Source organism: Dasypus novemcinctus, chromosome 8, assembly GCF_030445035.2.
Source record: "Dasypus novemcinctus isolate mDasNov1 chromosome 8, mDasNov1.1.hap2, whole genome shotgun sequence".
Taxonomy (NCBI): Eukaryota; Metazoa; Chordata; class Mammalia; order Cingulata; family Dasypodidae; genus Dasypus; species Dasypus novemcinctus.
The window spans coordinates 21,045,419-21,058,209 of NC_080680.1; the positions used below are offsets into that span (position 1 = coordinate 21,045,419).

At 48.3% G+C, this 12,791-nt stretch overlaps 1 protein-coding gene across 4 annotated transcripts in view; it reads right to left on the bottom strand.

Moving 5' to 3' along the window:
• The window catches only part of DAPK1 (death associated protein kinase 1), a 219,725-nt gene extending 207,241 nt beyond the window's left edge, over positions 1–12,484 (bottom strand). Inside the window, exons 1-2 of one of the 4 annotated variants that reach the window (XM_004470926.4) lie at positions 12,367–12,484; positions 11,006–11,175 (exon numbers count right to left, since the gene is read on the bottom strand). In XM_004470926.4, the coding sequence (XP_004470983.1) occupies positions 11,006–11,067 (62 nt within the window). In that variant the 5' untranslated portion in view covers positions 11,068–11,175; positions 12,367–12,484. Of the gene's footprint in view, positions 1–11,005; positions 11,176–11,551; positions 11,690–12,016; positions 12,190–12,366 lie in introns of those variants that run through there. The other 3 variants (XM_004470925.5, XM_004470927.3, XM_058301564.2) reach the window with 3 other exon arrangements.
• Between the last annotated feature and the right edge of the window lie 307 nt (positions 12,485–12,791).

Here is a 12,791-nt window from a genome sequence, read left to right on the forward strand (position 1 = left end):
ATTTCCACTCCCTGATAGTTCACCCGAGCTCCACTTACAGAACCGATTTCCAGACATTTTCCTCGTTTTTAAAAAATCTGACATTTCCAGTTTAATGCTACCTTCATAAACTAAACTGAAAGGAAAGACACACACCCAAGCGGCCCATAGAATAAGGCGGCATCATTTTCGAGCAAGCAGCCCATCATTCAGCAGCCACATGGTCCTTGAATAAACTGAACCCCGCTCCAGGGAAAGAAGGCCGAGCACTCAGACGTGTAAGTGGGCATTCACACCCACAGCAGCTGGCAAGGCCTTGCCATTAAGCAGATCCCAACAATTCAGCCTTTCAGCCACCAACCTAACAGACTTTTCTTGGCACGGACGGTCTGGGCTTGGCAAAACACTCATTTTCACATCTTAAATTAGTACGTGTCAGAACTGAATGGAGGTTCAGAATCTGCCTTCTGTCTTGCATTCTGGAGCAAGCGTATCTGGGTCAGGAACCCTCCGTGCCCAGACCCACATTTCAGATTCCTTTCTCTATGCAGCGCCATGAGAACAATCCAATTATTTCATTTTTTCCTCAGATGCGTAGGGTCTTCTTTTGAGGCTGTTTTAAAATTTAAAAGAAAGCTGCTGGGCTGAAATCTACCCCTTAGGAACCTGAGGACCCTGCATTAAAACATGACCTTCTGTGCTGACACAGGCTTCGGGTTCCCAACGGGGTCAGAGCGGCTAACCCTCAAAGCATTTCTGGTACTGGGCAGCGAACTCCCCTCTGCCTCCAGGGCAAGCTTTTGGCCGCCTCGTGTCCCTGACCACATCTCCTTAAGTCCTGACAGCGCCTCATTCCCCGAGCTTCGCCCTCTCTTTTCCCAGGCGTCTGGGTGGACTCTGAAGATGGCATCCCCTTGAGCCCGGCCTCCAGCACCCCACTTCCAGATGCACAGCGAAATCCCTCATTCCCGCGTTTGCCAGGGGCAATCCTCAGACACTCACCGAGGCCTGCCATCCCGCAAGCGGCGTCCTGGGGGCCAGTCAGGATGGGGCAGGATCAGATCTGCTAGGCGAAGTCAAACTTGGCAGGAGGCGCCCACCCTGCAGGCTGGGCCAAAGAGGGACAGAGAGGTGAAGGGAAAAAGAAGACAGGGAAGGAAGATGGGACCGAGACATGAAGGGTCCCCGGGAGGTGGGGCCGGAGCGAGGACGAGACCGGAGTACAGGCAGGACCCCAGACGACAGATTCAGAAGCAGGTTACACAGCCTCGTTCTCCCTCCAGAGCACTCGGTCTGCTCTGTTCAACGACAGCCACTTCCTGAGCCCTCACAGGGCCAAGCGCTTTACGTACAGTTCATGCTGGCCCACGTTTAATCCTCACCACCAGCTCCGCGAGGTGGGGATGATTCTTATTCCCATTTCACAGATGGGGAAACTGAGTCTCACAGCAGTCAAAGGACTTTCGCAACGTTAAGAGCTAGTGTATGGTGAGGTCAAAGATTTGGGTGCAAAGCCCTAGACCGCTATTCTAATTTCTTTTTTTCATGTCTATAGTGGTAACACATCTACAAGGTAACATTTCCCATTTGAACCACTCTCAAGGATACAGTCAACCCGTGTTCATTCCATTCACAATGCTGTGCTCCCATCACCACCAGTCCTCCCCTCACTTCCTGATATGGGCCTCTATAAGGCCAATCAGCAAGGCACTTAATACCACCCAACACAAGTGACACTCAAAGCCACATTTCCTACCCTTAGAAAACACGCAGTTCATAGGGGAAGCCAAGAATCGCATGCATCCACCAAGTGGAGAACCATACGAAGTGGTGAGCCACTTAATCCAGATGGTTAAGGCAAAGAGGGGTTAAAGAGCCTGTCCACGGTGGAAGAGGCGTGGACATGCTGCAGAGAAGCCTTCGGGCGGAAACCGATCAGGTCATTTCCTACACGCGTCTTACTTCTCCAGGCTGTAATGTCTCTCTAAGGCTGATCATTTTTAAAAACTATCCACATTAAAGAGAATGGTGCTTCTGACCTACAAAGGGTGGTCCATAGTAATTAATAATATTCATTAAACAGGACATTTATCACATTTAGCAAAAGCAAGGGACTTCCCGCTTCCACAGCACGACTTGGTTTGTGTTCCCCTGACCACTGCAAAATTTGCAAAGCTCTCCTACCTCTGTGCCAAAGGATGGGTGGGAAGGAAAGCACAGAATGATAACATTTCATCCTGGAAAATTACTCTGCGTGTGCGAAACTGCTTCCTCTCCGAAACAACTGAGTCAGATGCCTGGAGCGCTGCATGAGGTGGAAGTTATGACGGTGCTCCCAGCAAACCATATCAGTTCTAAATGCGAGAACTGTAAATATCTTCTGTCTTTTCCACAGCTTGTTTTGAATTACACAGAAAAGAAGAACATGCCAGACAAGCCACACAGTGTGGTAACAGAGGAAGATGGTACTTCAATCCTACTGCACAACAATGTGGAAAAGGAGATTTTAGTAAGAAAAGAGCAGCAGTGTCTTAAGCCGGCCAGCCTGGCTGGTCGCCGCGCTGCAGCCACCACATCTGGGGACTCCAGGGTAGGGAAATCAAGACAGGAAAAGGGCTATTCCAAAGGCCGTGGTGGGGGAAGGAAACAAAACTGTGAATATCTGAAGCCAGAGGAACTCCTGAGAACAAAATCAATGAAAAGTTTTGTGTATCACTAATAGCAGTTCACGTGATTACAGATGCTTGGGGTGGCAAAGACAATGTTTAGAAAGAGCTTCTATATTCACATCCCAGGAGCAGGTACGTACAGTGGAAATCCCTGGCAGGCTCTCCTTCTAATTATACTGATTAATATACCAATAAAATATGATTTTTTAAGATAGCAGATAACCTCACCGCTTTTCGGCTTACCAGATTTCTAAGGACAGCTCCTCTATGTTTCCTGTGTAATTCAGTTATCTCAAACTTCAGCACTTACCCATTAAAAAGTCTGTTTTTACACATATAACTGTAACTCCCATGGCACAGCTTTTATTTTTTATTTTTGTAAAATGAAGCAACTCCCAAGTCTACTAAATATTGCACTCAAAAGACTGCATCCTTTCATCACATTCTGAGAGACACATTTCTGCTGCTTACCCATAAACTGCAGACGGAAAAAAAATTTGAACCTTACACAGAAGAGATGGAACAATTTATTATAAAGGCTTGGAAACATTAGAACTGAATCAGCATGAAATACTGATCTTTCCCCCTCGAGTCATTCCCTTTATCCCTCTGTTAGTTGCACGACGTAAATCCATCTTCCCTCCCACCCAAGCAGCCCACACCCAAGCAATCCACAGACCTATGGATTGCTGGATAGACCCACAGGCAGCTAGCTCAGAAGAAAATCAGGTCCTTTTCAGGATACGACAAAAGGAAAGCATTGATCATTTTCTTAAAGTTTTGTTATCAACTGGAAAATTCTATACTGGTGGTCAGGAATTAGAACGTGGCGGGGCTGAAAGAAGGTCTCAAAAAGCATGAAAATCTTTTTAAGTTCAAAAGGAAAAGCTTTGTTTCAAGGGTAGAAGGCAATGAAAGAATTAGTCAGCAATGGAAAAAATAAATGGAAATTAGTTCATTTCTTATAGGTAAAAACTTACCTAACAACTGTACTTAAAATATTAAAAAAAAAAACAAAACCAAAAACCCAGCTCCATTCAACACATGTGAATAAGGCTAATCAGGAGATTTCGCCAAAAAATTAAGTGAGTCCCAAAAGATAGTCCATACTTACCAAATTTCCCCACCAAAATCCAAACACCAGACATCAGCAATTTACAAGCATTAATTTGTTCAAACATCATGTTCTTCACTCAAAGTTGAAGGGGAAAAAAAGAAATCAACATTCTCCCAACCTACTTCTCTACCTGTCATCTCTGAATACAGATGAGGTTACTGAATAACAATTCTCAGGTTCACAGTTGAAACGTCAACAGGTAGGACATAACAGAAAGCCCCGTGGTCATTTCTCAGAGGCTGGGCAACATGACCCCAGTGTAATCTAAGTACACTAGCTCTCCAGGTCACCTAAAAAAGACAGACGTGATGAACACCCACCAGTATGGCTCAACTCGTCAGGTATCACTGAAGATTAATGACTATCACATGACTGTTTTTGTTTTTATGGACCAGGATTGAAAACACTAAGTATCTTAAGTGGTAGTCTTTGTCATTGTAAAAACCCAATTAGCACAGGAAACGTATGTCTTGAATCCAGCTACACTTTTTGTTTTATTGAAAAAAGATCTGCTCATTAGAGAACATTATCAGAATCATTTCAGTTTGATAGGGTAGAAAATCCAAATGCCAACGTTTCCCCCCCTCTCCTAACTGCACATTTATCAGAATTCATTTAGAATGTTAACAAATGTAACAAAGTGATAAATTGGATTTATGGTAAATAATTAGACTGCCAAACAATCTCTTCAAGGCCGAGAGATGATGCATTCTGTTTTCATAATTTACTATAACAAACCCCAGCAAAATAATCATTACCTTCCACATAAAGCCCCACACAACCACACACCAGGTCTCAACTAGACAAACTAGTGCTGTTTAATGAGACGAGAAACTGCTGATGGTTTAAGGGTAGGCCCACTGGGCACGTTTAGTTCTAGAGTCAGGCTTCGTATACATTACATTACTCAAAGGTTAAATAATAAACGTGGTTTGTGAACGTTCTAAAAACCTAACCTATTAACTCTGCAACTTGAGTGAAACTATACCACACACTAACCCCACTCATACTTGTAGAGCACAAGCTATTTGGACAAGGAAAAGAGGTTCCAACCGTGAGGTCAAGAGCTTGTGAAAGTCGTGAGCTCAAACGGCAAATCATGGCAGAGCAGGTGTAGCTCAGTGGCTGATCACCTGCTTCACATGGGGAAAAAAAAAAGGCCTGTTGGGAAGTGGACTTGGCCCAGTGGTTAGGGCGCCCGTCTAACACATGGGAGGTCCGCGGTTCAAACCCCAGTGCTCCGTGACCCGTGTGGAGCTGGCCCATGCACAGTGCTGATGTGCGCAAGGAGTGCCGTGCCACGCAGGGGTGTCCCCCGCGTAGGGGAGCCCCACGCGCAAGGAGTGTGCCCCGTAAGGAGAGCCGCCCAGCGCGAAAGAAAGTGCAGCCTGCCAAGGAATGGCGCCCCCACACTTCCCGTGCTGCTGACGACAACAGAAGCGGACAAAGAAACAAGACGCAGCAAAAAGACACAGAGAACAGACAACCGGGGGGGATTAAATAAATAAATAAATCTTTAAAAATAAAAAAAAAAGGGGCTGTAAAGGGTAAACCCTGCTGCCTTTGGCTGGGATTAAAAGGAAAAGCTTCAGTGACATGGCTCCTATTTTTTCACAGCCATCCTCTCCAATGCAGATATTCAAAAGGACTGACATTAAATGGCAGCCCAAATCACCTCTCTTAAATACCAATTTTATTTTAGCTTTCAAAAAAAAAGTAAACTAGCCAAATCATAAGTAGTGGAGGAAACCATGATGGAACAAGCCCTGGCCCCGGTTCTGGTTCCAGCTTTTGATATTTACTAACCAGCCACCGGGAGAAGGCCACTTGCCATCTCTGACCACCGACCGCTTAAAGGACAAGGTGGACTCGCTGAGGATTCAGGCGTCTTCCAATCTAAGTCAGGCGCTCGGGGCTGCCTTTCACCAATGGAAGCCACTCCCCTGCCACCAATTGCAGAAATAAATTTATACTGAAGTTTCTTTTATGCAAAACGCTTAGCTAGGTTAGGTACACGTAGCCGTGGCTAGAATTAAGGATGACGGCTCAGAGCTCTACCATTTTTTCCCCATACAATCCTAATCTTGTCACTTATCTGGTTTAGAGTTTATCCCTTCCTACTAGACCATCTCTGAAGGGTATAGTTCAGCAAGCCTCTGTGCCTCTCCCTCCACCCAGCCTCTTTTCCCAACTCTCCTCTAAAGAACAGGTCCCTGTCCGCAAGGGGATACAACTTTGCTAGGAGATAAGACGACAAGCTGAAAAAGACACCCTGAAAAAGACACCGTCAGCTCTCCTGCTATAACACCTGTTTATACTTAGAGAAATTAATCCGAGTATCCACCACTGCAATGTTACTGTGTTTTCAAACTTTGCAGGGGTGTGCACTACTATGGGGCTAAGGATTCCTAAATGATTGGGTCCCTGGGGACTGAGAAGCCTGCTTCAAGAATCCTCGGCTTACCGGTCAAGTAAGTACCTCAATCCCCAATATTCCTAGACGCATCTAATAACCTAACTTGCCCCTGTAGTCAGAAACATACATCCAGCCAAACTGCCACTTCTACCATTATGCTGCTCTCCCTTCACATCTTAGAAGACTATTATTAGACCTTCCTAAAACGCACGGAAATTTAAAAACCACTAAAATGACCTTTACCTAATGTAAGTATTTGAACTTTATCTCTCTTGAAACTTTACAACCTTTCCTATCAGAAGAAACACCTGCGGGCAGAGGGAATCAGAAACGCAAGGAGAAAAATCATATTCAATACAGTTCCTAAAGAATGATCACTAGTCAACACATTTGTGGCCTGTGGTTCCCACTTGCAAGCCAGAAAGTCTCATTTTTTTTTTTCTATCCATGCAAGATTTCCATTATTCTTAGGACTAACTCTTTTAATCCACAGTAAACAAAGAGAAAAATGTACTTGGACTGTCAGAGTTTATTACAATGCCTCACTTCAATTAAAATGCCCGTGGGTTTTATGCCAAAATGGGAATACTTTAAACTGAGTTATTAGCTTCCATTGGCCTTCCAAACCAATGTAAAATACGTAATGTTCCACTTTATTTGCTGTATTTAAAACTGATCTTGTGCTTGGAAATTTGGGATGCTGTGCTCATTCTTGTTTGGCCAGAAAGAATGCAAAAGAAAAGCAGTTTTTGTTTTTATGAGCTACCGTCTTCAGGATCCTAAGGTCACTTTCACTACAATCAACAGTTATCGAGGGCTCATTCTATATACTAATATTCAAAGTGCTTTGCATATATCAATCCATTCAGTCAGTGCTGACTGAGCACCTACTAAGTGGCATGCATCTAACTAGCCGCTAGAGATAAAAAAGAAATGGTGAGCAAACACAAGGCTATGGCTTCTGTGAGGCAAGAAGATAATCAATCAGCCATTACTATGCAAAGTGATAAATGCAGCAATGGGGAAAACAGAAGATTAAAAATAGTATATCAAGCAGTGACTACGTGTCAGATGTTTACATCCATGGTCTCATTCTCACAATACTGTGGGAAGGTAGGCATCTCCCGTTTCCCAAACGAGTGTCCTGGGCTGGTCCTCGCCACACACTGCCTCTCTGTCAGCATCAGCATCTGCATCAGCATCATCATAGCATCTTAAAGCCCCACTCTAGTCCCAGGATTGCACCTGCCACTCAGGTGCTGATCAGATAGCTGCCTGGTATATACAGCACATTGCAGGCCATAACAGCACGGAACCACAGATTGCATCCTAGGGGAACTTAGAAATATTACAAGCACTGTAATCTACAAGGTGAGAGTATAATGTGTCACTGGGCAGTGCCCGGTCATGGACCAAGAGAGAGTTTCCCATAACAAGTCCTTCGGCTCCTACTCAGAAGAAAGCACTGTGCACGGATCTATGTAAGATGTGGCACTCAGGTCATAAGATGCTGCAAGATCATATATGGGAAGAGGAAAGGACAGACCTTCAGGAAAGCAGTACCCGAGAGGTGCTCACAGGTTAGGCTAAACGACGTCCAGGGACGTAATCAGAGCCTGGGTGGGACAAGCCACCAGTAGCTGCCTGGGGTGCCAACTGATAAGAGATGCTAAAGTATCCTGGGCACTAAAATGGCCCAAGTATAACAGCAGATGGAGGACACTGCATTTATAAGAACTCTCAGAAACTGCTCCACGTGACAGAAGCAGTTCTTTGCTCAGCTTCCTAGGACAGTGCTTTCACAGGCCTACTGGAGTCAAAACAGGAAGTCACCAAACAGTCTCCTTTTAAAGACAGCTGGTCCCATTTACGGCAGGAACTTGGTTCTGCTAGGAGGGGTATGCAGGTTTGAGCCAGAGCTGAATACTCAAAACCAGAGCCGAGAGGCAAGTGTGATCAGCAGTGGGTCTCCCTGTGACCTTTTCTCCACAGGACTTCCCCTCCCTCAAACTGGCGAACAGATATTTACAGAATCTTGAGCTGCAGGAGAAGTTATCAGCCTGCCTAGCACACCCACATGTCTCGGTTAGCCCTGCAGATAAAATCTGTATTTGTTCAGCTCTCTGCTGCTAATAAAATACTTTCATATATGTTAGCTTACTTAATTGCCACAATCACCATGCAATGAGCAGTAGTCCTTTCATTTTACAGATTGTGAGGGTCAGAGAGTAAATGAGCAGGTAATAATGCTGGCAAGTTTCAAAGCTGGATTTTGGATCAAGATAGCTGTCCAGTGGTCCAAATGACTGTCACTACTGTATCACAGTCATAAACTTTATAAAGTCCTGTACAGTTGATAGCTTTCAAGCAGTCCTGATTGGTATACAAAGACACACACACAAACACACACACATATAATCAAAAATACATACTCCCTATCGGTTTTCCTAAAAATAATAACACTGTATCCTGCTTCTTTAAAAACTTCTTCTAGCTATGGACTTGGTCTCAGTATATTTTTAAGGTGAGTAGCTATTATTTATATTATTACAAAAGATATTTAGGAAAAGTCTTGAATCCTAGCTGTTGGCCTGCTTAGCACTCACTGCTTAGGATGGTTTTGCGTTTGGCTATTTATCTGCCCATCCCATGTCTCTGTTACTGAATGCCTTCCATCCCCAGCATTCTCCCAGAGACTCAACAAGTCAGAAACCAGTATCTTTCCTACATGTCCATCTTAAATTTTTCCCCCCAGAAAATGGCTATTTCCAAGGCAGACATAAAAACCACAGGACTTGAAAAACCTTCAAAAAAAAAAAAAAAAAAAAATCAACCGTTCACCCCATTTTAAGACCAAAACGATAGGATAGCTGCAATGTCAAAGTGATAAAAATCCCCAACGCCCCAGTTTTTCAAAGCACTTCTTTCAAATGCATAGTTCACAAATGAAATTATTCAGTAAACCATTTGTCAATTAGTCTTGCACAGTGGGGAGAAAAGTTGTATGCAGAAATGTCGACAGAGCCCAAATCAAAGCGAAATGCTGGTGACAAATGAGCAAACCACCGCCCAGCAGAGGGGAGGGCTTGTCACCACGCCCACCAGAGAAGGAGCACCCACTCCCCTCACCAGTCACAGGAGGCCTCATTTTTTTTTCTTTCTCATAAGACATAATTCTACCAAAAGATCTTAATGAAAATAATCCAATATACTTATAGCCATAAAGCAATCATCTCATGTAATTTTAATCATCCCTTTTAATAATAGATTTTATATCAGCAGGCCACAGAAGGCAAACTGAATTAAAATATATTTTTTCACCATTTTTTCCCCTAGTCCTCAAGGAAAACTCCCTATTACCTCTCCTCCTGCTGAAAATCTTAAGAGTAAAGTGATTGAATTCTAGTTAGGCCAAGTGTTTTATCAGCATAGTCCTCAACCTCAAACTTCAACATACCCATGAAACAGGAATTGGGGGAACTTTCCTTCTTCACTCACCAAGTCCCCATCACATAATAAGATCATTCTAAGCTCAGGCTCCCTTCCATGTTTCGAGTCAATACTAAGCGTACACAGAATTATTGTGACAATAGCTTTTTTTTTCCTAGGTAGTATCAAGGATTGCACCCTGGACCTCGTACCTGGGAAGCAGGCACTCAACCACTGAGTTATAACCGTTCCCTAAAATTGCTTTTTAAAAAAAAAAAAAAAAGCTTTCCTCTTGCACTAGCATTTGAATTTTTTTAAAAAATTGAGTTAAGCTCAGCTTTCCTATTTCTCAAGTAATCTGGGATGTGAGTGTTTTTGAATTTCCTTTTTATGACAAAAAAGAAAGCTTTGTATCAGGACCTCAGAGGTGTACGGAAAAATAAATATTTCCATGCACATAGAGTAAACACTTAAGATTCTTTTGCCTACTTTACTCACAATGCAAACACTACAGTCAAATTCCACATGGTGGACTTTAAATTTAGGCATGATAACTGGGTGTTCTGCTAAAGGAGAATGGAACTCAACACCCTCTGTGAAATACTCAGAAGGAATAATGTGAAACATGATCCAGGCCTTATAAATCTCCTGATCTGACCCTCAACTTCCAAGGCAGCTACTGCCCACAGATGCCCACCCCCCCATCATTCTTTGTTCACCTACAAACTGACAGACTTTGCACTGAGAATCACAGCTCCCACAGCAATCCAATGTGCTCTGAACCCAGACAGCCGTATCAGACTCGCACTGACTTGTTAAAAATATTGTAAATGACACCAACCCAACCACCAACATCAACCAATAATTAAATTCCTGGTTTGAAGAACTTTCCAACAGCACTATCTGGCAAGTCTCCACCGTCTGCATATCCGATCCTTGCTCGGGTTTTCTCTTGACAATTCAGAGAGAGGGAAAGCATTAAGATCTTAAAATCCTAATTAGTTTGTACTCTTTAAAGCTCATATAAACGCTGCCTCTAGTTGCAATTATAATCTTGGCGTTCGCCTCCCCGTCGCAGAAGGGTGAAAAGCTGGGGTGAGGTCCTGCCGAGGATTAAGTCGGCTCCTGTCCCGGGGTGCTGATCAATACACTTTGCATCACAATCCAGCCCTGAACGGCTGCTTCCCCCCCACCCCCGCCCCCACCCCCTCTGGATTAGGGGGTTTATTTCTAGTCCCGGCCCTCGCGGGGTTAGCAAATCTTTTCTCTATAATTTGCCCATCTCCTGGAAGGGCGAGGGAGCCTCTGATTCAAACTGCCTGTGTTTGCCGCCCACTGCCCCCGCGGCGGCGCGCTCGCCCCAGCCGGGGCCCGCGCTTCCCGCCCCCGCGGTACCTGCCAAGTTCCTCGCCCGGGTCGTAGTAATCGTCCACGTTTTCCTGCCGGAACCCGGTCATGGTCGCCTGCCACGCCTCACCGAAGCCCCGCGCACTTCAGCTCGGCCTCCCAAACCATCACCGCCGCTCCTGCGCCTCCGCGGGCCCCTCGTGCATCGGTCTCCAGGCCTTGGAGAAAAAGACAAGGCAAGAATAATAAAATGACACCACCCCCCCCCCCCCCCCCACAAAGCAAGCAGACGTCCCCAGGGCTAGGGCGCGCTCCTGGAAGGCAACGTCCCCAGCTGGGGTGTCCTGGAGACACCGAGCCGCCCCTCCCCGCCGGGGGGAGAGGCGCACCCTTTGTTAAACCCCAGCCGGGGGACCCCCCACCCCCCGCCTCGCCCGCGCGCGCGCGCGCGTGGGGCCCGGAGCAACCGCACCCCTCGGTCGGCATCTGTCGGAAGCCGGACGGTGTGCACGGATCAGAACGTGCACGGATCAGAACCGGCTCCGCAAGGGCCGCCCCGCTTTTCTCGGCACACACGCCCACCCAGCTTCCCACCTCCAGGGGCGCCGCGGCAGAAGGAAGCCCTCGCCCGGGCGGAACGCGCCCGGCGGGCACCATCGTCCCCCGGCCCGCAGCGGCGGGGGCAGCCCCGCGCCACCTCCCGGCTGCCCGCCCCTCCCCGGCCACTCCCCCGCCCCCCGCAGGCCGGGCAGTCCCCGGAGGCGCATTCCTGGCGACTCCCTCCCCGTTACCCGGCCGACCCAGCGCGCGGCCGCCCGGGGGAGCAGGGGAGGGAAGGGAGCTGCCGAGGGAGGCGCGGCCGCCCGGGCCGGTCCCCGCGCCCCGACACAAAGCTCCCGGCCCGCCCCGAGCGCCTCCCGCCGGCGAGCCCACTCCTCTCCGCAGCGAGGTCTCCCCGCGCCCCCGGCCTGCCCCCGGGAAAGCCCCGCGGCGGCGGCGAAAGCCAGAGCCGGCGGAGGCGCCGGGGAGGAGCCCGCACCGCCGCGCGCCGCCACTCACCCGGGCGCCCGGGAGATCCTCGGGTCCCTCCGGAGCGCTGTCGGAGGCCGACCATCGGCGCCAGCGCCGGAGCCCAGCGGGGTGGCGGCGGGAGCCGAGGGAGGGGACTGGGGTGGGGCCGCGGACCCCGCGCGTCCGCCCCGGCGCCGGCTCCGAGACCCCGCAGCCGCGAGGGGTGCCGCGTCCCCCCTCCGCGGCGGGAACAATGTCCCTGGCGTCGACTCGCGCGGGCTCTCGCGCTCGGGCTCCGGAGCAGCCTCTCTCGGCTCCCGGCCACCTCCGGGGCGGAGGGCGGCCGGCGGGCGGCCAATGGGGACCCCGCGGGCGGGCTGGCGGCGCGGCCCACCCACCTCCGAGCGGCCTGGCCCGGCCGGCGCCTCGGGCTGTGCGCGGCGCTCGCTGCTCCTCCCCGCGCGGCGCTCCGGGCTCGCGGGCGCGCTCTACCGCGCACACCCCCGCACACACCCACTCACCCCACACACACACACGCGCCGCGGAGGGGGGGGAGAGCGGAGCCGCCCCGAACACGTCGCCCCAGCTGTGCCCGCCGCGGAGCTGCCCTCTTCCGCTGGGTTCTAGAAAGATGCGGTGCGTTGGGTCGGCAAAAGTATACCGAGCGCCCAGGGTGTCAGGCACCGTGCTCGGCGCTGCGAAATGGAGGAAAATAAAATCGTTAAAAAAAAAAAAAATCCCTGCCCTCGTGAAACTTGAATTCTAATGCACAATAAATATGCAAGCAAATAAGATTACTTAAGCAGATAAATTCCATGAAGAA